The sequence below is a fragment of the Nuphar pumila genome, chromosome 4 (genome assembly GCF_984573655.1).
Source record: "Nuphar pumila chromosome 4, dmNupPumi1.hap1.1, whole genome shotgun sequence".
In the NCBI taxonomy this organism is placed as follows: Eukaryota; Viridiplantae; Streptophyta; class Magnoliopsida; order Nymphaeales; family Nymphaeaceae; genus Nuphar; species Nuphar pumila.
Window position 1 is genome coordinate 9891342 of NC_143252.1, and position 24625 is coordinate 9915966.

Sequence of the window (24625 nt, forward strand, 5' to 3'; positions counted from 1 at the left end):
TCATCTCCAATGACAATACTATCTTTATCGAAATAAGTAGATAAGTTTGAGAGTTTACTTGCGTCTCCCGTGACATGAGTGGCTGCTTCGGAATCTATATACCATACTCCCTTATCATTTTTTGTTATTGTCATCTTTGAGAGAGCTACCAATAAGAGTTGTTGCACATCTCCACTCGATTTACTTCCATCAGTCTCCTTTTTTTACTGAATATTCAGGTTCTTGCCTTTGTTCTGAGGATTGAACTAACAATCAACTTTAATATACCCCCTCTTATTGCATAGGAAGCATATGGGGACATTTATTGGATTCTCTACATTAGAAATAAGAGGCATGTTTGGGGTAGGAATCTGCTCGCGCCCTCCTTGCCCACTATATTGTCCTCAACCTCTACCTCCTCGATAATTGTTTCCTCCACCATGACCTTGCCCATAAGTTAGTCCGGTAGCCAAAACATTTTGTGAGACTGACTGTCCGTTATCATCATCAGAAAGGCTCTTCAAACTGATCTCATAGTGTAAAAGTTTGGCCCGTAAATCTTCAAAAGTGGGTAAGACAGGTAAGCATGTTAAGGACGTGGCAAAAATGTGATAGTTTGCCCCCAATTTACTTAAAACTTGTTGCACTTTATCTCTGTCCGAGACCGCACATCCAACAAGAGCCAACTGATCTGAGATGCCCTTTACCTTGTTCAGATATTCCATAACGGACATGGTTCTCTTCTTTAATGACTGAAACTCCCGCTTGAGATACAAAACCCTTGCTTCCAACATTTGGGAATAAGTCTAAGCCAACATATTCCATAGTTCTGTGGTTGAACAATTATTTGGGATCGCAATCAATACCTTCCGAGATAAGGTAGAAGTTATGTATGAGACTAATGCTTGGTCTCTTTTCATTCAAACCGTAAAATCAGGATCTTGAATAATCTTAAATGAGACAACCCTTTTATCATTCCATGCTTCCCGCGTGATAAATTTAGGTGGAGTTGAAGTTGATCCATCTAGATGCCAAAAAAGATCTTGGCTTCGTATAAAAGGAATTATTTGTCTTTTCCAAGTCAAAAAATTTGAATGATTGAGTTTTTCATACATGAGTTGACTCAGAAAACTAAAGGAAAGACCCGAATGAGTGGAAGACAAATCCATGTCTTTAATTATGGATCTCAAGAGAAAAAGGAAATTTCAGAGGTCAATAAAGAAGCAATCGTGCTAAGGAGGGATCAACCTTCCTTTTTTTTAAATATTAGTTTTGGTTATGCACCAAAATCACAACACGGATTTTTATGAAAGTCCAAATTGCCAAAATAATGTATGGCATGATTCCCAAGAGAGTGATGTCAAAACAAGAAAAATTCGACCCAACAACAATAAGATGCAGGAAAAGGATTAATTTTGAGGGAAACTGAGAGAAGATATAACGATCTAGGTAAAAGGAATAAAAAGTGAAGAATGAAAACAATCTGAGAAGAATTAGGTATTAATCAACTAAGATAATCAAGAAAAATAGATCAGGTCTAACATGATCTGATTTTGAGAAGACCCTTTAGTTAAACAGGGTAAGTGATGCAGATCTAGATCAAAGGAGATCAGATATATAAGAAATCAGTGAGAACAAAGAACATATTAAATCTCATTAAATCTCAAGAAGAACGATATACCAAATCTGACGTGGTTAGATCTGTCTTAAAGGCAATGAAAACAACAAGAAGAATAGAGAGAGATTGGGATTAGGAAAACCTAGATCTAAAATAATGGATTTGACATGAAAACAGAAGATAAGAGAAAGAAAGGAGAAGAACAGATTAAGAGAAGAAAAGACACGAAGCCAAACTTCAATGAGTGCATATTGATTCAACTTGCTTTGATACCATGTCAGAATTCGAGTTTCAGCTGCATTAATCAATACCAACAGAAAGATAGAGAGAAGGAGACAAAGAGGTTGCGCAGAAGAGTCACATCATATTGTGTGACCTAGAAACATTTTGTTTATATTCAACACTTTACAAATATTAAGATGAACGATAATGTCCCTGAATAGAAATACAGACTACAAGAGAGAACATGTACAAAATATACAAAGCATAACACATGGATTTGAACCAAATGTGGATCCAGAACCATATCACGTCTTAACAAAATGTTGGTACAAATGGTGACCAAAATAAGATTGTGAAGAATTGAGATCCCAAGCCTAGAGGCACGTTCTTAAGATTGCTATCTTTAGAACTTCAATTGCCCCATTTTGGGATTTTCAAAGATGCGAAAAGGGTTTGTTCATGATTGAGTTTTCATGATATAACTAGGCTTAGACCTCAAGAGCATCACTGTTTCGCAAGATCAGGTGACATCTTTCACACTTGAACTTGGCAAGCCAAATCGAGAACAAAATAATAGAAGGAGAGAAAACTTGAGAATCAGAAAAACTGATGAACCAAAAGACGAAAATAAAGAAATTTATAGACCTTAGAAAGGCCAAGACATTTTAGAGATAAATGAAATTAAAGGACATAAATCCGACAATTTGAAAATTGGATAAAATTGACCCTGAATGGTCACCACCTTTGATATGATCAAGGACCTCCAAAACCGTTTAAAAGTTACAAAGCCCCATAAATGCTATAATGCATTTTTAAAGATTTTCAAATGGCCAAACCATTCGAGAAAATGGAAAGTCAAAGATAACTTGGTCAAACAGACCTCGACACCTCACACGTACCTCACGTCACTGCGAAGTGCGCCATCAAAACACCACATTTTACCTCAAGCGTCCTTGCATACACACGCACATGCGTGTGTGCGCAAACGGTTTGCAGAGCAACGTCCACAAGTCACCCTAACACACAAGGTTTACCAAAGTAAAGAATAGAGAACAAACATTCTATTTAAAACACTAGAAAATTTTCTCTCTTACATGTGAGACTAAATATTTTCAAATCACTTTTGGTGGACACAATAAAGCACCAAAACTTTACAAAATGTGCTATATTTTAAAACTTTTTCCAACAACAAAACATTTAATTGACAAATCTCACCAGCCAAAATCTGGTGAGAAATTGTAAATTTCTATAAATCTTGTAATTTTTGGCAAAATATCAGCAACAATAAATAAATTAAAAAATAGTCTTTTATGAAGAAATAAAATATAAAAATAAAATCGCTTGTTCTGTTATGAAAAATAGATGTTACAAATTTAAATATCATGATAAAAAACATGATATTTACATTTTTACAAAAAAATCAAGATATTTTGAAAATCTCCCAATAAATTTCCATTTAAAATGCTTTGTCAATTTCTCGCAATTTTTTTGTATTTTTTTTTAAATCAGCAATGTTTGTTACACTGGAAGCCTATGAGCATGAATTTGTGCGTGTTTTTTGTGTTTTTCCTTTCAGATTGAGAGAGGCAATAGGGGAGATGTCACTAGTTTGCCCAATCTTATCATTGACACTTCTTTGGAGGGACAGCTTGCAGAAGCATTGGCAAGCAGAGAAGAAATGCAGAAATACCTGTATGCTGTGATCAAGAGCAGGCATGAAATGAAGACGAAGCTGGCAGATCCTGAGAGAGATAGTTGCTCAAGGAAAAGTTGGCATCTGCAAAACTGGGACAAGAAAAGGCCAACAGCTTGTCAAACATTGTCCACCCTGACAATGTGCCGCTTGAACATGAAGTTGCATCCCTCAAAGCCGTTCTAGATGACACCCAGAAGGTGAGAACAGTTAGGCAAAGGGTTGTCTTCGTACAACTATTGTGTTCACTGGTTTCTGTATTATCTTTCCTTTTATACAGCTTTAGTGATCTTGTGAGCACTTCATTTCATGTCACCTATGGTACCTGGACATACCATTTTGCCCTCAGTACCCATGTCAGATACGCGTATCCCCATGTCAACATGCATTGACACCTGAACACATCATTTTACATTCTGTACATAAAAGTTTGTATTCAATTTATAATTTATAATTATATTTTTAGTATATAATATATATTTTAGATATAGCATATATATATAGATTATATTTAGTTTATTTTGTATTTATGTGATACTTAATATATATATATATATATGTGTGTGTGTGTGTGTGTGTGTCAATACCTACATTTTACAGTACCCGTACCTTCTTAGGCTGTAGGAGCTGCATTGGATGAGGGAGGTGTTGCTGATGAAAGTCTAGAGCATTTCAGGTCCAGGTAAACCTTTTAGCATGAATTACTCTGCGTGACTTGATGAGGGGATGGGGGCTGATAGTTTAAGTGTTCACTTTTTTATTTTTTGAGAAATTTTAAAAAATGCACCTAAACGTTGGCTGATAATAAAAGGCACACCTAGGTTTTCAATATTATTAAAAACACACTTAAACATTTTGATCTCAAACGAAGGATTCAGTCAATCGAAAACAGGGCACCTACTCTAAGGAAGCCAATGTATGGCACCTCTTGACTCGGTTTGGTTCAACTCCATCAAAAACTCATTTGTCCTCGTAAGAGCTTGGCAAGCCGAGGCACATGCTGCTAGTGAAGACCACACAAGCCAAACATGAACACCGGGTGTTGGACTTGGCTCATGTAAGCTCGCTCGTTATATATATATACACACACACACACACGAAAATGTGTAGGTGCATGATTACTCTCAAACATGACCAGAACGAACTTGCACCGAGCATCCATCGTGCGTGCGATGAACGTTCAATGCGTCAAATAACACCAAAAAGCCACCGCTAAAGGTCCCATACCTTAAGCAGCGACTTTTTTGTCGCTAAAAGTATTTATGCATAAATAATGACACTGAGCATTCATCGCACATTCATGTTCGAAAGTGATGATGCACCTACGCATTACTATATATATATATATATATGAGAACTGAACATATTAGGCTCCATTTTCTCATTCTGCCCCTTTCTACCCGATAGTTTGAAGTGTTTTATGATACATCTGAACTGTTAGATGTGTTTAGCATTTCGATTTAGTGAGAATTGACTCTTGGATCATATTTTTTTTATGCAAAAATGTGTTTTTATGAGCCAGAAAAAATTGATGCCTTAGTAGCCATTGATTTTGGATCACCTAAAAACCTGTATACAGGTTAAATTCCGGCGATCCAAAGGCCGGTTTCCACTAAACAAAACCTATAGATGACATCTATTGTGTTGTGAAAAAAATCCTAAAAAATATGATTTTGAAAGCGCAGAACGGAACCAGCGCATTACTCTATATGTATATGTGTGTATATATGTAATGAACAGTTTTAGGTTAGTTTTCAATGCTTTATCACATGTTTTGCAGATCAGTCCAACAAATACAACCTTTATGGTTTATTTAGTGGAAACCATGCATGTATTAGGTTACAGAATCTTCTATGTTTATACAATTTTTTTTTTAATAATCCAAGGTAGAAACTCCCCCATCACCAACCGCACATTGGCTTTCTTATTCCAGTTGGTAAAAACCTTGAAGTAACTCCGATCTTACAGCAAGGGATGCCACCCATTGGCTTCGAACTTGTGACATCCAGTCAACTTGGTGACATTCATAAGTCGCTCCTACCAGACGAGCGGTGCCCTTGTGGGCCTTCTATGTTTATGCATATTTGTAAAATTACAATATAAATATCAATGGTGCACGAGATCAGCATATATCCCAGTTGTTTCTATCTTCTTGATAATTAAGCCAGGATATGGGAATCATGGTATTTGGATCCAGACCCAATCTAATTTCAATCTCAACATCTAATGAAATGATCCAATATATAAGTATTTCTCTTTTTTTTCTTTTTTAATCAGCAAGCTGGGGGATAACCCATGGGACTCGAACACAAGACCTTTCAGTTCTAACAGTGCAATCTAACCGTCCAGCTATCTTTTGTATTTTAGATGTTTTTAAAAAAGATTTATTTTTTTTTCAAAGTTTGTCAAAAAATATGAGTTCTAAACGAGCTTTATTGATTATGGCCTAGAATAATAAAAATTTCTTTCTGGCAAGAAAGTCTTCTATAAGTAGGGATGCCAATGGCTCAGGCTCAGGCTCAGGCTCAGGTCAGATATCCTGCCAAACCTTAATTCGATTAGTTGGATTCGGTTAATGATGTAGCCTCCAATTATTAATTGGATTGAGGATTCTGCATGCTGTTTTCTATCCGAATCCCACAAACAGGAGCAGAGCCAAGAATCTAAACTAGGATGGGCACAGACACTAGGGATGTAAATGGCACAGATTCAAATCGAGTATCCCGCTGACCCAAACTCTGACTTTAGTTGGTAAAAAAAAAAAAATTTAAATCCGATTGAGAAATGAGGTTGAATACAGTTTTATCCAATTGGATGCGGATTTGGATTCAGTTTTTTTATCCATGATAGATCAAATCCTTAGTATATTTCAAAAAGTTGTCACTAAAAAACAGGGTCTATAAGGCCTTAATTTTTTTATATTTACATGGAGAAACTGCCCCCAAGATCAGATACCTAGTTGCGCTGGCTCTGCGTGCCATACTTACTATCGCTATCCTGCCATATCTGAATCCACATGTTTGGATCATTGTTGGATTTGAATTGTAGCATTTTTATGATGAATTCAGATCTGGTCCTATTCGTGTGCACACTGCACATGTAAAGGCTTTAATTTCAGCCTTCTTTTGGGTATTTTTTTTAATCGAATTTAGTATCACTATATACATTTTGGATATGGATTCAATCTTACGTCATCAAATTTTATTTAGATCTGAACACAGATTCGGATCGACCCCACACAAGTTTGATTCAGATCAAGCAGGATCCGATCTGATCTGATCTGTTCTGATCCGGTCTCAGCCAACAACATCATACGCATGGCACAATCCTCTTGCTTGAATTGGATCCATACAAAATTTTGAGAGAATTTCAGTTAAGGGTTCAACCTTTTGCTTTACTCCTACATGGTGATGTTTGCCTCACCTTCCTTGGACAGAAGTCTTTTTTTATCGTAAGAAAGTGTTAAAGTTTAGATTCCACCGTTAAAAACATCAATGATAAAAAGTGTCATTTTTTTTTTTAAAGCTGGGGTTAGGCAGACCCCTATCTAAAGCATCCCAACACAAGGTGACGTGTAGAGATGGCAATGGACCGGGGTGGGGGCGGGGGACATGGTCTCCACCCCCATACCCGTCTCAAAATTTTGCCTTCCATCCCCACCTTCATCCCTCCATGGGTTTTAGTTTTAATCTCAATCTCCGCCTCCATTTCTTTTTCATGTCCTCCATCTATAGTCCAAATGAGGCGAGGCGGGGCCCCGTTTTTCTCTCGTTCACTGCCATCCCTAAAAGTATTTTAGTTATTTTACTGACGGGAATCGAGGATGCGGTGGGGCAGAGCGGGAGAAAGCATAAGTCTATCCCCGCCTCCATCCCCACACGGGTTATGATTTTAACCTCCATTCTCGTTTTATGTCCTCAATCCCCAATCTAAACGGGGCGAGGCAGGGCATGGCCCCATTTTCCCCCGGTCCACTGACATCCCTAGTGACAATGCATTAGCTACTCCTACCATACTAAGGGAGCCCTAATAAAAAAAAAAAGTGCCAAGTTGGTACAAGTAGGCCCTAGTTTTTTTTCATCCTATTTTCCTTTTATATAAAAAATACTAGAAATCATGGGTGTTGATTGTATTTTCTCAATTAAACTTTTTGATGTACTCAACATAGTTTATTTGATAGAAATCATGCTTTGGATCATATTTTTTTTATGTAAAAATAGATTTTTTTAAGTCATGAAATTTTGATACATTGTGAAACGTTGATTTTTAGAAGTCTTAAAAATATACATGTATGCCATAATGATATGATCAAAAATTTGTTTTCTACTAAATAATGCTTACTTAAAAAAATTTGAAAATCTAAAACTTCTATATGTAAAATCTCGGAGCACCTTATCATTACCATTATAAAAAAGAGTATATAAAATCCTACCAATGGGGGCTCTGCTTGTCTGGTAGGAGCAGCTAGTGCACGTCACCTCCTTGTGTTGGGACGTTGCAGGTTCAAAATTCAATGGTATAGTCGTATAACTTGTAGTTGTATGCCTAACCCCAGCTTGCCTTTCAAAAAAAAAAAAGACAGTATATAAAATCTTTTCATACCTTCTTTCATATAAAATGCTAGCAGGAGTTCCTAGAAACTCTTGGTCAAGCCCTAAGGCCTTTTTTGCTTCACGCTGGCACGTATCATCAGAAACTGAAATCGCGAGAAAGTCCTGACTCTAGAGGAAAATGTTTCCCAAGAAAAAGAGTGGGGGATGCAGGTTTCCATTGAAACTCGTTGCAGGAGAAAACAGAGGCTCCACTCATTTTTTACTGCCTAATGTTCGTTTCAACCCAGGCGGGAGGCCTGAAACAAACAACCCCTAATAAAGGAAACTTGTGGGAATTTTTAAATCTGATTTTCAAAATATTAAAAAATTTCCAAAGCTTTAGCTGGTGGGAATATCTTGATCATAATTATCAATTTTTGTGTTGATTTGGAAAATAATAGATGAGCCACTAGCAAAGTGACTAAAGTAAAAAAAGAAAAGGCAAAAATCTCATCAGCCAAATACTCTCAAAAAATAATTTTGTTTGAAAATCTCGCATTCTGTCGACAAAATTTGTACAATAAAATACATTAAAACTAAAAAAATGTAAATAAAAAAATGTAAAAACAAAAAACACATGTTTTTCTATGATAAATAGCTGATAAAAACATAAATATTTCTGACAAAAATTTGCAAGAAATTGCCGTTTTTTTAACTTTCATGTAATTCCTCATGAGATTTGTCACTATGACCACTAGTGCTTTGAATCTAATTTTAAAAACCTATTCTCATTGCTTTGGATTTAATCTTAAAAAATACTCATAAATCTATTATTTTTTTCATTGGGGTGAGACTGTCAGGCTGGTCATAGTTGACCATAATAGAGCCCAAAAGTTAGAACCAATGGAGGAGAAACTTTGATACATTTAAATATGGCAACAAAAACACACATTAAAACTATTTTTCTAACATACATTGGCTTCAAAGATACAATTTCATTGCTATGAAGTCAAAACTAGGGGTGGCAATCGGGTCGGGTTGGCGGGTTGGCGTGTCAGCATACCTCAACCCGAACCCGACCCGTTTATTAAACGGGTCGGCTGTGGCAAACACGAACCCGACCCGTTTAATAAACGGGTAACCCGACACGACCCGCCAACCCATTTAATAAATGGGTTGGGTTGGGTAAACGGGTTTTCAGGTTGGCGGGTCGGGTTGGCGGGTTGACGGATCGGGTTGGCAGGTAGTCAGGTTGGCGGGTCGGGTTGGCGGGTTGTCAGACGGGTTGGCGGGTCGGGTTGGCAGGTTGACCCACCCGCCTAACCCGTTTATTAAACGGGTCAGCCGGGTTGGCATACCCCCAACCCAAACCCGACCTGTTTAATAAACGGGTTACGCGGGTCGAGTCATTTATTAAACGGGTTGGCTTAAGCCCAACCCGAACCCGCCTAAGAGGCGGGTTGGCGGGTCGTGTCAGAAATTGCCACCCCTAGTCAAAACACTATGAATAGGGATGGCAATGGACCTGGTAAAACGGGGCTCTGCCCCGCCTCATCCCGTTTGGATTAGGGATGGAAGACATGAGACGGGGATGGAGGCGGGGGATGGACTTGCGCTTTCCTCTGCCGCACCCCGCCCTTGCCTCGTCCCCAATTCCTGTTAGTAAAATAACTAAAATACCTTTACGGATGGCAGTGAACCGGGGAGAAATGGGTCCTGCCTCACCTTGCCCGGTTTGAACTAGGGATGGAGGACATGAAACTGAAATGGAGGCGGGGTATAAAGGTGGGGATGGAGGGCAGAATTTTGAGACAGGGCGGGGGGTGGAGACCTTGTCCCCTGCCTCCACCCGGGTCCACTGCCATCCTTGACTATGAAGTTATCTATCACAATTCAGACTATCAATTTAGTTGACTCAAACTTTTCTGCATTGGCAACAGAAGTCCTTTCACACCCAAAAAAAAAAAAAAGGTAGCAGTTAAAAATATTTGATGGTCCAAGACAATGACTCCTGCTTGTTTTTTTATCAATTAATTATGATTGATTATCACGTATAACCTTGAGATGATTACAAATTAATGTTAACTATGACCTCATGTACTTTTTAGGTTGAATGTAGGGTCTTTTTTTTTATATTTTAGATTGATAACCCTAAAACTCATCTTGCCATACCTAGGGCGTCAAACTTGGAGGCTAGGACCCTTAAAATGTAGGGCAGGTCAAGAAGACTCTACTAGCCACCCCTCTTTACTGGCATAATTGGCAAGCCAATTGAGACAACAAGCCATTAAGCTTCTAGTCTGACTAGGCTCATACTATAGTCAATTTTTTTAATATCTTGCTATTATTGATATAATCTCAGAAAAAACACAATATTTGCAAAATGCCACTTATTTTGAGAATATTGTTATTAACGTAGCAAATTTCAAAGTTTTTAATTTTATATGTTTTCTTATACGTTTAAAAACTTAAAACATACCAAATTTTTCAAGAAAAGTAAAATTTAAATTTATCATGAGATTTGGAGTTTTAGATTTGCCAATAACACCCCGAGATTTCATGACTATTCTCCTGAACCTTCTGGGCAATGAAGTTATTCAAATGACAGTGAGTCACCTGAGTGGCAGTGGGCTTGGGGATAAGGTGTCCACTCCTTGGTCTTAGGTTCGACTCTCATCGGGTGTGCCCGTGCTTTTAACTGGTGGGCTCCGCTAGAGCTTGGGTGTGAGTGACCCAACCTAGGGTATACCTTGCAAGGGGCAGGCCACTAAGTAAACCCGGTTCTGGGTAAGGGTTCCTACTCATCAAATGGCACATCAAAAAGGAAAATTGATTTCCAAAACAACCATCTGGCTGTACATGAGTCTGGCATCGGACTCATCAAGGTGTACCCAAACCTACCCACATAACATGTAGTTGGGTTTGGGTCAAGTTCGGGTTTTTGATAGGTTGGTTAAAAAAAAAATTAAAATAAAAAAGAGTAAGAATATTTAAGTTAACAATGAATACAAATGCTCGGGTCATTTGGAAAAAAAATGCTTGGGTCAGGTCCACTTTGTCTAAATGTTTGATAAAAATGACAGCTCGAATTCAACCCACATTCTATTCAAGTTGGGCTTGGGTTGGCATGTTTCTGGCCAGATCCAAAAATTCAGATTTGGGTCGGGTCCCTGTCACATACTCAACATAGATCCCACACATCTACAGTGTTTTGGATCAAATGATATTGTAAATCAACATTCATGGTGATTTTCTACCATTTTGCATTGGATGCCAAATCCCACAAAAAACACCATCAATGCTGAATTTCAGTATCACCTGATTCATCTCCTTTCACAGCCCCCAGTGAAAACATGAATATTTTCAAAATATGAGTGATATTTTTTTTTCTCAAAGTCAAGCTAGGGTTAGGCAGACCCCCGCCAGTTAGGTTTTGAACTTGCAACGTTCCAACACATGGTGACGTGCACTAACAGCTCCTACCAAACAAGCTGAGACCCCGTTGGTAAAATATGAGATATTTGTGACATGAACAGATAAACTCCAGATCCATTAATTTTATATGTGAATTCAATGATCTTTTGCTGCATCTAGGGGTGCTAATAGACCTGATTCTATCTAATATCGGATGGAATCAGACTCCATTTAGTTAGTTTTCTTAGGCCAAAACCACATCTGATTATAATTGGATTCAGATACATTTTGAATTTTTGCTACCAAATTTGACAAATATTTGAATCTGATTACATTTTAACTAGTAGGCTTCTAATTGTTTTGGACCGCTTACCCGAAGCTACATCATGGGGGCCTTCGCTTTTAAGCCCGTGACCTCGCTCGGGGTTTACCTTGAAGGAGGCGAGCCCACTAAAGGACCTAGTTCTCTGCAAGTTTCTCATCGTAAAGAAAAGGTGTGAGCTTTTTCTTCCAAATTATTCCACCTAACGTATTCACCCCTTGATCAGGGAATAACCACATGAACTAAATGTCCTGCCCAAGCCAAGGAGCTTACTTTAAAGAGCCTTAACAAATGATGATTGACACTAGATTCAGCATTTTTGAGCCACTAAACGCTTGGCCGAATCTATTTAGTGAATATCTGATTAATTAGACTCACATTGGATCAAAATCCAAACCCTTTACATTCCTACCTGCATCAAGTCCCTTTTTTTTTTCCTACTTTCATTGGGTAACTGGAGAGAACTTTTTTTTTTCTCATATTTTTCATTGATTTTTAAGGCTTAATAGTGGAATCTTTTAAATGGCATGCTTGATTGTTGAGTACAACGTTGCACCACCACACCGTGTGATATATAAAAAAACAAAAAGAAACAAAATTTCATTTAGAGGTTATTCTTTTACAAATAATTTCAAATATGAGCTAAACTTTTCTGAAAACTATCAAATGGGGACCTCAGGTCAACACCCATCATATTAGAAAATGTGAGTCATTTTTGGTTTCTTGTGTTCCTTAAAAACCAAAAGATACTTAGCCTCATAAAATTAAAAAAGAAAAAGTAAACCTGTTTTAATGATGAAGATCACTGTTGTAATTTGACTAGGGATGGCAGTGGGGCGGGGCGGGGGACAAGGTCTCCACCCCCGCCCCCACCTCAAGATTTTATCATCCCCCCCCCCCCCCCGCCTCCATCCCCGGCGGGGATGGATTTTATCCTCCACCCCCGCCTTCATCCCCGGTTCAAACGGGGATGAGGGGGGGCGGGGCGCGGTGGGGATATTGCGGGAAAAGGTGGTGGGGGCAGGAATGAGGCAGGGATCGTGGTAGGGACGGGGCGGGGGAGGGAAAAGTGCACGTCCATCCCCGCCTCCATCCCCGGACGGGGGATCGATTTTAACCTTCGTCCCTGCCTCCATCCCCGTTTCATACCCTTCATCCCCGATTCAAACGGGGCGAGGCGGGGTGGGGCCCGCTTTCCCCCGGTCCACTGCCATCCCTAAATTTGACTGATGATTTAACTGAGTTAAAGAACAATGATAATAAAGGCAGTCTTTGTTTGACAATTTTCAGTATATTTGAAATTTCAGAAACGTGAGGCTCATATTTGAAATTATGGAAAGAAAAAAGGTTGGCCTTAAATAAAATTTTCCCAAAAAAAAAGGTAAAATGTTGCAACGTGAAAAGGCAATTCAGTCATTTAATGCTCACAGCAGACGTATTACTACCAACTCTTTTTTACATCGTCCTTCCATCTTTCTTAGTTTTTACCGAGGCACGTAGAGAGAGAAAGCTAGAGAGAGCCTGAAGAGAGCGAGAAAGTTAGAGAGAGAGAGAAGCGTCGATCTTCTCTTAGGTGGTGTGACGCACCTTCTCTCTTCTTTTTTCGGGTTCCTTAGGAACCAATCTTCCTATAATACGAAAGAGGAACAGAAATTTCGTTTCCGTCTTAGATAGAGCAGGGATCGCATATAAACAATTTTGGGGGTCGTTAAATTTCTAGAGTGAGAAAATGAGGCAATTTTCAGGTATCTTGATGTGGGTGTTGTTGGTGGTGGTGGGAAACCCCGTGTTTGGTAGGTTCGTGGTGGAGAAGAACAGCCTGAGGGTGACCTCTCCCGACTACCTGAAGGACGTCTACGAGTGTGCGATTGGGAATTTTGGGGTGCCCCAGTATGGAGGCACCATGGTGGGGGTTGTTGTTTACCCTCACTCCAACCAGAAGGCGTGTAAAAGCTTCGACGATGTGGGAATCTCCTTCAAAACTAAGCCTGGTGGGATGCCCACTTTTGTGCTGGTCGATAGAGGAGGTAATGTTTTTGTTTGTGATGGATTTTTGTTGGTTGTTATCCTTTATTTTAATCTCTTTTGGAATCTTGAGTGCAGATCTTGAACTTGGTGAGGAAGTTATGTATTGGGGTTTGTTTGGTTTTCTTGATCTGTTTGTTGGGTTGGGTTGGATCTTTTGAGTTGGTGGGTGGTTTCCGTTTGAATGGCGATTGATTGGTATTGTTTTCACCATAAGTGAATTTCTTCTTATGTATTTGTTGGTTTCTTACTCAAGTTTCTTTCTCATTTTTATTTTTTGTTTTTTGGCTCGGTGATTTTGCGTTAATATTCGTGAGATGATTCGAGCTTAATTTTTGGTTAGTTTTGATCTGTCGCATGTGATCGAGCCTTAGTTTAATCGGGAAGATTAATTTAAATTAAGAAAAATGGTCAGAGGCTGCGAAGTGTGGAAGGTTTTTTTTTTTTTTGAAAAAAGTCAAAGTGGGAAGAAATCATATGATCCTGGAGACAGAATGGTTTTCCTGCTATTGCTTATGGCTTCAAAGTTTTTGGTGATGCTCTGAGCCTTTTTACCGCGAGAAATGCCTGGTGAAGAGAAAAGAACCATCATAGAGAAAAGGAGGGAGAAGGGGGGAAAAGGGAATTCAGTCATTTGGTATCTGAGACGCGAAACCCTCAAGAGGAATTGCTAAATCAGCATTTTTCGATAATCTGGTTCTATCGCACTTGTTCAGAGTGCAGCTGAGTTTTCAGTGTCACTTAGTGGACCTATGCAGGAATCTGATGTAGAAAAAGCCATGTTTATCGACGATGCTTTTTGTTTTTAAGGAATTTATGATAAACTTACTGTAACTATCGCAGTTTTCAGAGTGCAGCTGAGTTTTCAGTCACTTAGTGGACCTGTGCAGGAATCTGATGGCAGAAAAAAACATGCCTATCGTCGTCGATGTTTTTTGTTTGTGGGAAATTTATGAAAAACTAACTGTATGCAACTTTCTATGAGATTTTCATTGGTTGTACCTGCGGTTATGTCATCTCTAACATAGTTGTTTCTTCTTGGCCAGTGTAGCTTTCTGGTTGGGCTGCTTGAGTTCCCATAAACCTGTTATTGGGCTTGGCCTAAGTTGTTGAGTTGTTTAAGTGAGTCCTGGGACATTTGGTTTTTTCTATTCACGTTTCAATTAAAATGTCTGTTATCTGAAAATCACCTACTGCATCATCACAAATAAGAACATACCAATTATCTACACTTTCTTTCTCAAGATCCATTTTTTTTATCTGTTCGTAACAGGACATTTTGTATTTTTTTTTTCTCAAGCTTCATTTCCTTTATTCATTCATGATAGTTAGGGTGGTAACCAATCTGAGCCAAGCCAGGTTTTCAGATTGTTAAGGTTTTGTTTGACAAGAAATATTGGTTCGAGCACAAGTCTGTCTTCATCCTGTCCTGCCAGGCTTAAGCTTGGTTTGGTTTTGTTCATGAGCTTTATATCAAGTGAGGGCTCAATTTTGAGCTCAAGTTTTTCCATTGGTTCTATAAGACGAAAATTTTAATGACTTTTGCATCATCCATTTTAAGATACATAAGTGTGAACATATATTTGAATGAATAATACCTCCAAAGCACGATAACATTATGGGGAAAACCAATTAGGAAAGTCATGTCTTATTGATGACTGGATAGAGCTAGGACTGTCACTGTGTTGGATCTACGCCTGGTATCCAGCCTGAACCAAACCTGAATTTCTGGGTATGTGCATAAAAATACTGGCTCAAATATTATTAAGGTCAACTAAAACCCAACCAAAATGATATTCTGGTTGGGTTTGAGCTATAATTTTTTGTTGATATCTTGCCCCACGTCCCTGCCTACAGAAATGCATATTTTGGATACTGTAGTTTTAAGGTTAGGGTTTAGGCTCCCTTTTTTCGACCTGACATAACCTGAACCTGTATCTTGACTCATCTACATGTTAGGTTTTTGTGTATTTGAAAAAAGTGGAACGCCGCCATCAGTATGGCTGGGCTTCGTTTCATTCCTTATCAAAATCAAAATTAAGACTTAAGGTTGGATTGATAGATTAACAAATTGAATTTAAATGAACTTTACAAATGGATCAAGTTTGGGCCAAGTTTAAGTAGTTTGATTTGATAACCACCCCTACAGCTCTCTCTCTCTCTCTCTCTCTCTCTCTCTGTGATTCATATTGTTGACATCGTGCATTTTTTTTATCAATAACCATATTATACAATTTTTTTTACATTTTTGAGACCAATAGCACATAAAGTTATTCTTTTTTCTTGGTGTTTGGTCTGATTGTTGAAACAAATTGTATTTGCAGATTGCTACTTTACGTTAAAGGCTTGGAATGCACAGAAGGCAGGAGCAGCTGCTATCTTGGTTGCTGATGACAAGGAAGAGCCTTTGATAACTATGGATACTCCTGAAGAAGACAATGCAAGTGCAAGTTACTTAGAGAACATAACCATTCCCTCTGCTCTCATCAGCAAAAAATTTGGTGATGGCCTTAAAAAAGCTCTGGGAAATGATGAAATGGTCAATATTAATCTGGACTGGAGGGAATCACTTCCTCATCCTGATGAGCGTGTCGAGTATGAATTTTGGACAAACAGCAATGATGAGTGTGGAGCAAAATGTGACAGCCAAATTGAGTTTGTCAAAAATTTTAAGGGAGCTGCTCAGATACTTGAGCAAAAGGGCTATACCCAATTCACACCTCATTATATCACTTGGTATTGCCCTGAAGCATTCATTCTAAGCAAACAGTGCAAATCTCAGTGCATCAACCATGGGAGATATTGTGCTCCTGATCCAGAACAGGATTTCAGTAAAGGTTATGATGGAAAAGATGTTGTGGTGCAAAACTTAAGACAGGCATGTTTTTTCAAAGTTGCTAATGAAAGTAAGAAGCCTTGGCTGTGGTGGGACTATGTGACAGATTTTGCTATTAGATGCCCAATGAAAGAGAAGAAATATACCAAGGAATGTGCTGATAAGGTCATTAAGTCCCTTGGTAGGTTGACAAACTAACCATTCAAGACTACTAATATTAAGTTTGAATTTTGGTTAGATCGCTGCTTGATCTTTGTCATGAGTGTGGTTATATGTTGGGTTTTTTCTTAACAGGACTTGATGTCAAGGAGATAGATAAATGCATTGGAGATACTGAAGCAGATGTTGTGAATCCTGTTCTCAAGGCGGAGCAGGATACACAGGTGAGACTGTACACCTTTTATCGTTTCCTTGACCATTTTCTTAAGCTGCTTAAGCTTTGACTTTGTTTCATTTTGGTTCCTTGTTGTTTGCATGTACTCTTAATGGTGTCAATGACTACAAATTTGTGCATTTGTTTTGTGTTTTTCCTTTATTTTCTTTCAGATTGGGAAAGGCGATAGGGGAGATGTCACTATTTTGCCCACTCTTATAATTAACAGCAGGCAATATAGAGGTGTTCAGCTGGATAACATATTTCTCAATCATTTCTGATTTTCACTTATTTATTTATTTTTTGTTTCATCAGAAAAGTGTGAATCTATTCTTTTGTTAAGATATGTTGAGGTGTTCGAATTCCCAAATTTTAAATTGATGTTTTTTCTTTTGGGTTATTCCTTTTTTCAGGAAAATTGGACAAATCTGCAATACTAAAAGCTATATGTGCCGGTTTCCAGGAGACTACAGAACCAGCTGTTTGTTTGAGTGATGGTATATTCTCTTTGTATTTCTTTATCTACTGCTATTTTGCTAAGGCTTTTTCTTTTTGTTGATGGCTGATTCTTGTACTTCTTAATGAATATTGACAACTTTTACTGACCCTTGGTATCTTCCCTTTTCAGAAATAGAAACAAATGAATGCTTGGATAAAAATGGTGGTTGCTGGGAGGATAAGACTGCAAATGTTACTGCTTGCAAGGTATGCCCATGGTAGTAGCAAACAACAATCATTCCGCATATTTCTTGCAAAATACATCCCAATCATGCTGATTTTGTTTTGATGTTCATACTTTGTTTCATTGAAGGACACTTTCCGGGGAAGGGTGTGTGAGTGCCCAGTTGTGAATGGTGTGAAGTTTGTAGGGGATGGGTATACTCATTGTGAAGGTAATGTTTCTTGTGGTTCAGAGGTTTTGCAGGATAATTTAAAAGGAGTTCAGAATAGCTTCTTCTTATAGATCTGCTAAGATAGATATTCATAACATATTTCTTTTCTCATTTTTATCATTGTCACAACTCATCAGTGATTGCAGGAACTATATTCATGTGTTTACTACTAGCTCACTGTCTAAGTGAAAGGCATGCATTTTTTATAGTGCTTATTAGAAAACACACTTATTAGAAAACATGACCATGTTTGAAGTCATCCTCCCTTAGGAGGAAATGCATACAGACATGTGCATGCAGTGTGCTCCATGCACGTGGACGTGCGATTCCGGTCTCTTGCACATGTCTTTTGCTCACTTCTTTTGATTTTGCATTGATTTTTAACAGTTTCTGGGGCTGGACGTTGTGCAATTAACAATGGTGGTTGTTGGAAGAAAATTCAAGACGGCATTACATACTCAGCTTGTCAAGTAAGTGGCTTGTCATGCTCTGGTTCCTTTTCAAGAGGGGCATTCTTAAATTACCATCATGTTCTATCATGCAGGAAAGCCAACCTAAGGGCTGTAAATGTCCCCCTGGATTTAAGGGTGATGGTGTGAACTCTTGTGAAGGTATTCGATCACCTTATTTAATATTATCTCGTTCTACTCTTATGGTACTTATTAATACTTATGGTAATGTCTATTCCTGTGCATGTGTTTTGCAGATGTGGATGAGTGCAAAGAGAAGCTTGCCTGCCAATGCCCAGAGTGTAAATGCAAGAATACATGGGGAAGTTATGAATGTAGCTGCAGTGGTGATCTTTTGTACATGAAAGAGCATGATACTTGTATAAGTAAGCCAATTTTAGTGACCTATTTCCCTTCATTTGCACCTAAAAATTAATCCTGATTGCTGACTGTATTTTTGTGGGTAAGAAGCATCCATGATAATTTGTCATACTTGATACCTGCCGGAACACGAAATATTCAATTTGTTGCCTCTTCAATTTATTGGAATTTTAATACAAGTTCATTATTGCCTTTTTGGTACTTTCCTTCACTTTTGACAAATTTTTTATTCTTTTCTATTTCAAGTTCACTGAACTTTTGCTGAGAAATCATTTTTGGTTTATAATATTCAAAGATGCTCCTTGCTAAACTATCCTGCGAAGATTACCTTTGCACTGTTTAATTCTGTAATTCCGCTGGAAACAATAAAAGATGGAATAATAATTACAAAAGCGAGTTTCCTCTAAATTTTGTTACGCGATATTGCTTAGAGTTAGAGGAAACTGGAAACCTTAGAATGTCCTTTTTGATGATTTCAGGGGAACCAAAATGGCTTACTTATTTGCTCATTTTTCGCATTGATTCATGTGTTCTTAGACATAGTACTTGGTTCAACCATTTTTATAGTTTGAGTGCCAAAACAAAAAAAAAGAAGTGACAGATAATGCAAGTCTTCCATTTGTTTTTAGGGTAGTATTTTGTGTGCTCCAGGTCTCTTACATTTCCAAGTATCATTCTAGCAATTTGGGGAAACAAAATGAGTATATTTTAATTCTAGATTGTGGCATGTGTCGGTTATCTCAAGGTGCATGTTTCTAAATCTTAATGTTGTTTCCGTAAGTAAATGGGAATTTTTTGCTATTTCTTTCAAGTTTTTGTCGAAAGTATTCTAATACTTTGGAGTATGATTCAGGCAAGAAACCTACGTCAAAGGTTGGTTGGAGCTTTATGTGGATCATTTTTCTTGGTTTTGCTGCAGCTGCTGTCGGTGCATATGCTATCTACAAGTATAGGATCCGGGTAAGTGTTTCACTTGGTTAAATATGTTATTTCTTTGTTGTGAGCTGTAGATTTTGCATCTATATTTCTCGTGACAGATCATGATTCAAACAAATTTTGTTTTTTCACAAGCTAACCATGAGTCAGATTAAAAACTTAAAATAGAAACCAGCAATACAAGGTACACCAGGTATGGAACATGATCCACTGAATCTAAACAAAGGACACATAGGAGCATCTCTATGATTGATTTCCAACAAACAATTTTGAAATTTTGCCTAAATGGCTGTTTGGAAAGTTGAATTTGAACTCTTTTATGTACATATGAAGATAATGTCTTGTCGATCTTCACCAACTATCCATCTATTCCCTCATAAACTGTCCATTTAGATCTTTCCAATCATTTTCAGGGTCAATCAAATCAACTAGCTCACATTTACTTTGAGCTGAAGGTGATTCACACACCATTACACCCTCTAGCAAGCTTCCACCAGGTTGCCGCTCTTTAATAATTAGAGCTTTATTGAAATATCCAATCTCTTGACAGAGGCTATTATGTTAAGTGACTTCGTTCCACCTAAGAAATTGTCAGTATGGAAGATGAGCTGCTATTCTGAAGTTCCATATGATTTGATCTATGGAATAAATGCATTAAAAAACTTGAAGATGGACATGTGGTGAATAGGTAGCTTTATTTTTTTGATAGTTGAATAGCATCTACCATCTTGTGAAAGATGCATACATATGAAGAGCATTTCTTAAGTATTTTTTCAAGATTTGGCTGCCATAAATCCTTAGAAAGTGGGGGCAGATAGTGTTAAGGAGAGGCTCCATTCCGGAATCCAACATCAACAATATAGCCTACTTCCTTTCTTTCCTTGCCATGACTAAAAATGTGCAAGCTGCATTTTGAAGTGTTTATCTTGTGGCCAAAAATATCTTCAACTATACGAATGATTAGTTCTCCATGTTTATAAAGTATTGCATCTCCAAATATGAAAACGTTATTGGCCAGGAGTAAGTATTAAATAGCAGAATCTCTAGAAGGTCAACGACATTTACAAGTTACAACAAGTTGTAACTGCTGACTAGTTCAAGGGGAGGAACGATTCCTGTTTTATACCACAAGTTTGGCTGGAAGAAGCAGCTCCATTGGCATGAAGAGGCATAGCATGGACAATGAGGAGTTCCATTCCAATCCATAGGTGTTAATACACCCCAAGCGTAAGCCCTTTTTAGTGACAGAAGCAAGCCTTTATCAACCTTAACAAGGGCCTTTTCAAAATTTACCTTTGAGTTGAAAAATGTCCAACTTGTTTGCAATCATGTGTTACTTTGTCTGTCACTTTCATACGATCTAGAAAATGCCTACTTTTCAAGAATGGTCCTTGGTTCAGATTAGTTGTTTTCTAGAAGAGTTTTTTCACAACACGTGAATGTGTGCGCATGTGTGTAATTAGGTCGCATTTTTTCCCCTTTGTCGTATTGATCTATTTGTCCCCATATAGATCGCATAAAGCCTGATGAAGTTGATGATCATGATGTTGCTATTTATTTTTTATCAGATACATGGATTTTTTTTTGTGAAATTAAAAGATGCTCTTTCCACATGATCTGGAAATTCAAGTTAAAGATAAAAGTGGACCGTGCTTTTGTAGCCTTTAGTATAGGGAAGGAGATCCAATAGGCTTGACAACAAGGCTGCTGCATCTTTGTTAGAAAGCTGTTTTAGAAGAATTCATTTCTAGGAGTGTATTACTGGAAACAATTAACTGATCTTTAACATTGTAAATCGTGCTTAGAAACAAAATAGGCACACAGGTCCATATGTCATCGATGGTGTTGTTTCTCTATTGATTGATGTGGCAAATAAGTATCTTGACACCTTTATCTTATGTCTTATATCCATGTAAAGGGCATATTGGGTATGGGATTTTGGAATAGATCTGTCATGAAGTCGTTTATGTGTGGCAGTTGGATACATTGTCACGTAACATGCCTACTTTCTTCAATGAGTCATTTGTGTGCTTATGTTGGTTATGTACTTATCTTGGCCCTCCTATGCCTATTAATTTTTCGAACTTCTGTGTTTGATAATCCATTGTTAGTGATCTCAATGTCATTTGAATATAAGAGATGCCTATTCAACATTGCCATAAGTTTCTGTATTTAGAGTCTCTATATTACAACAGAATAGGAAATATGAAAAGATATCATTAAGAAGATCAATTCTGGCTGGGTTATGTGGAGACAGGCTAGTTGTGTGCTATGTGATAAAAGAGTACCTCTAATATTTAAAAGACGTTTCTACAAGACTGCTATAAGACCAGCACTATTATATGGAGTTAAATGTTGGACGACTAAAAAACCACAAGACAGAGTGCATGTTGCAGAAATGTGTATGCTAAGATGGATGTTTGGGGTTACAAGAAAGGATAAAATTAGAAATGAATCTATTATAATGTGCCATGAGTCAGACCAATAAAGGATAAAATAAGTGAATGCCGTTTAAGATGGTTTGGACATGTTGCACTAAAACCTCTCATGGTGCCTGTGAGAAAGATTGACATGGTACAAGTAGGAGTTGGAAAAGATGAAGACCAATGAAGACTAGGCAGTTAGAGGTGACATGAAAGTTTACAAAATGACCGAAGTTTTAGCTCTAGATAAACAGGAATCGTAAAGCTGACCCCATGTAGTTGGGATAAGGCTTGATGATGATGATGTGTTTGACAATTCAACCAAAAAAGAATGATAAAGGGAAAATTGATATTACTAGATATTTCTGTGCTGAAAATTCTTGTTGATTTGCTCATGCCAAAATAGAAAAAGATCTTTATTCATAATCCTAAGTGAGAAGCAAAATGCAAGGTAAAATATTAAAAGATTTATTAGTTGGAAATTTCAACAAAGGTTCGGCAAATTTGGAACTTTTTGAAAACTTTATAGTTAGAGTTGGAAAAGAAACGTAAACTTATTTTTGGCATCATGCACAAAAATAACATCCTTTTTCCTATAAAGTTCAAACATAACCAAGTAAGCTTGATGCTAAGTATTTGTTAAGCCCAGAAAATCAAGCTCAGATGCAGCAGTGAGCCCAAGCTGTTAGTTGTATTTTGATGTCTGGGTACTGTTTAGGGTTTTAGCATGGGCGTGGAAGCTTTGGCATTCTAATACTTTGTTAGAATAGCCGTATCTGAGTTCACCACAGTGGTGTTTAAAGTCACACGGAAGTTGGGCCAGGTTGGTCATTAGGCGTGCTTCTCTTGACATTGAATCAGGCACAATGAGAGGTCATCCTTATAGGCAATTAACAACCGGCACTGCTTAATTCTAGTGCTTCTCTTAACTGAAAATCTATCATGCAATAATGGAACCTTGGAATATTGCGCTGTTATGTGGCAAGGGTGTTATAAAATGCATTCTTGATTCATTCATGTCATAAGCTTTATCACTGATCACATTCATTCGTCACAACTTAATGATTTGTTTTTTCATGTCGGGTTTTGCAGAGATACATGGACTCTGAGATCCGCGCAATCATGGCGCAGTACATGCCGTTGGACAATCAAGCAGAGGCCACCCCAAATCATATGCACACGGACATCTGAGTTTTTTAGTGATATGAGTTTGGTATTCTTGTGCTATAACTACAACTGAGAAAATCCATATTTTTGTGGGGAGTCATTTCTCATACTGGCTTTTTTGCTGCTGCTGTTCAGCGTACGTGGCATAGCCTTTTTGGTTATTTCTAGTCTTTGTATATCCCATTCAGATGTTTGTCTTGAAATTCTATTCACGCTTAATTATTGAGATGAATTAGCATTTGTTGCATAATATCCCTTTTCTTTTTCTCTCCCTTGCTGATGATCTTATATATATATAGGGAAGGGGGACCGTACAACCAAAGAAAGGTTCAAAATCTACAATCAATGATAAAAGATGGCTTTTTTTCTCTAACGATTGAGTTTTTCATTGATAAGACTTTACATATTGGATTTTTATCATTCATTTAATAAGTGACATGTTTTGGATTATGAATTTTTGACGTTTAAATGCATTTTTGAAAACATGAAAAAACAATGGCCCACAATACTTTGTATTATAAAGTTTTAAATACATTGTGAGCTGTTGATTTTTTAAGTTTCATTTCATTGATAAGACTTTACATATTGGATTTTTATCCTTCATTTAGTAAGCAACATGTTTTGGATTATGAATTTTTTATGTTTAAATGCATTTTTGAAAGCATGAAAAATCAACGACCCACAATACTTTGTATTATAAAGTTTTAAATACATTGTGAGCTGTTGATTTTTTACGTTTCAAAAAACATGCTTATATATCTTAAAGTCTGTAAATCATATTTCTTACTAAATAATTATAAGGAACAAATATATGAGGTCAAACATTGGAGGTGGGGAACTCTCCAGCGTTGGTTGTAGAGTTTGAACCTTCTTTTGGTTGGACGGTCCGAATTCCCTATATATCTATAGGGTAATCACTTTCAAATTTCTTTGTAGATCAAAAGTTACAGATGTGACGGTTTGTTTAGTAGGAAGCTTGTTTTGAATCATGAGATTATGGCAAGCAAGTTTTTAAAGGGATTCAAAATCAACGGTGCACAATGTGTCAAAACTTGATAACACAGAAATTTGTGTTTTTATATTGAAAAAGTACGATTCAAGGCTTCATCCTTAGCAAACAAACCATATTACGCATCTATGTGTGCTAGATTTTGATACAGCTAGCACCTATGATTTCTAGCTCAATAGTTTCTTACTTTCATTGGTACCAAATATTTTCCCAAATGTGTTTTTCACTTGTATAACGCTAGTGGCTCAGGTCCTGGCTAATATAAGGTCAAATCATGCTCAGACTAGGCTCATATATGGGCTAACTCAAGCTCGTTTAATGAGCTCATCATGCTGAGCTGAGGTTCACTCCGT

At 37.6% G+C, this 24625-nt stretch overlaps 1 protein-coding gene across 1 annotated transcript; it reads left to right on the forward strand.

Moving 5' to 3' along the window:
- The first annotated feature begins 13265 nt into the window (after positions 1-13265).
- On the forward strand, positions 13266-23513 carry LOC149839325 (vacuolar-sorting receptor 1-like). Its single transcript, XM_090002454.1, has 12 exons — positions 13266-13807; positions 16130-16822; positions 16936-17024; positions 17188-17257; positions 17428-17511; positions 17643-17719; positions 17826-17907; positions 18295-18377; positions 18452-18518; positions 18614-18742; positions 19591-19697; positions 23189-23513. The coding sequence occupies exons 1-12, from the start codon at positions 13510-13512 to the stop codon at positions 23285-23287; spliced, it is 1878 nt and encodes a 625-aa protein (XP_089858580.1). The 5' UTR covers positions 13266-13509; the 3' UTR covers positions 23288-23513.
- The last annotated feature ends 1112 nt before the right edge of the window (positions 23514-24625 follow it).

Bases quoted from the DNA above. Each gene is read 5' to 3' on its own strand.
- LOC149839325 (XM_090002454.1), top strand. From the start codon at position 13,510: ATGAGGCAATTTTCAGGTATCTTGATGTGGGTGTTGTTGGTGGTGGTG. The intron at 16,823-16,935 runs GTAGGTTGACAA...TTTTCTTAACAG, and splicing joins TAAGGTCATTAAGTCCCTTG to GACTTGATGTCAAGGAGATA. The intron at 17,908-18,294 runs GTAATGTTTCTT...GATTTTTAACAG, and splicing joins TGGGTATACTCATTGTGAAG to TTTCTGGGGCTGGACGTTGT.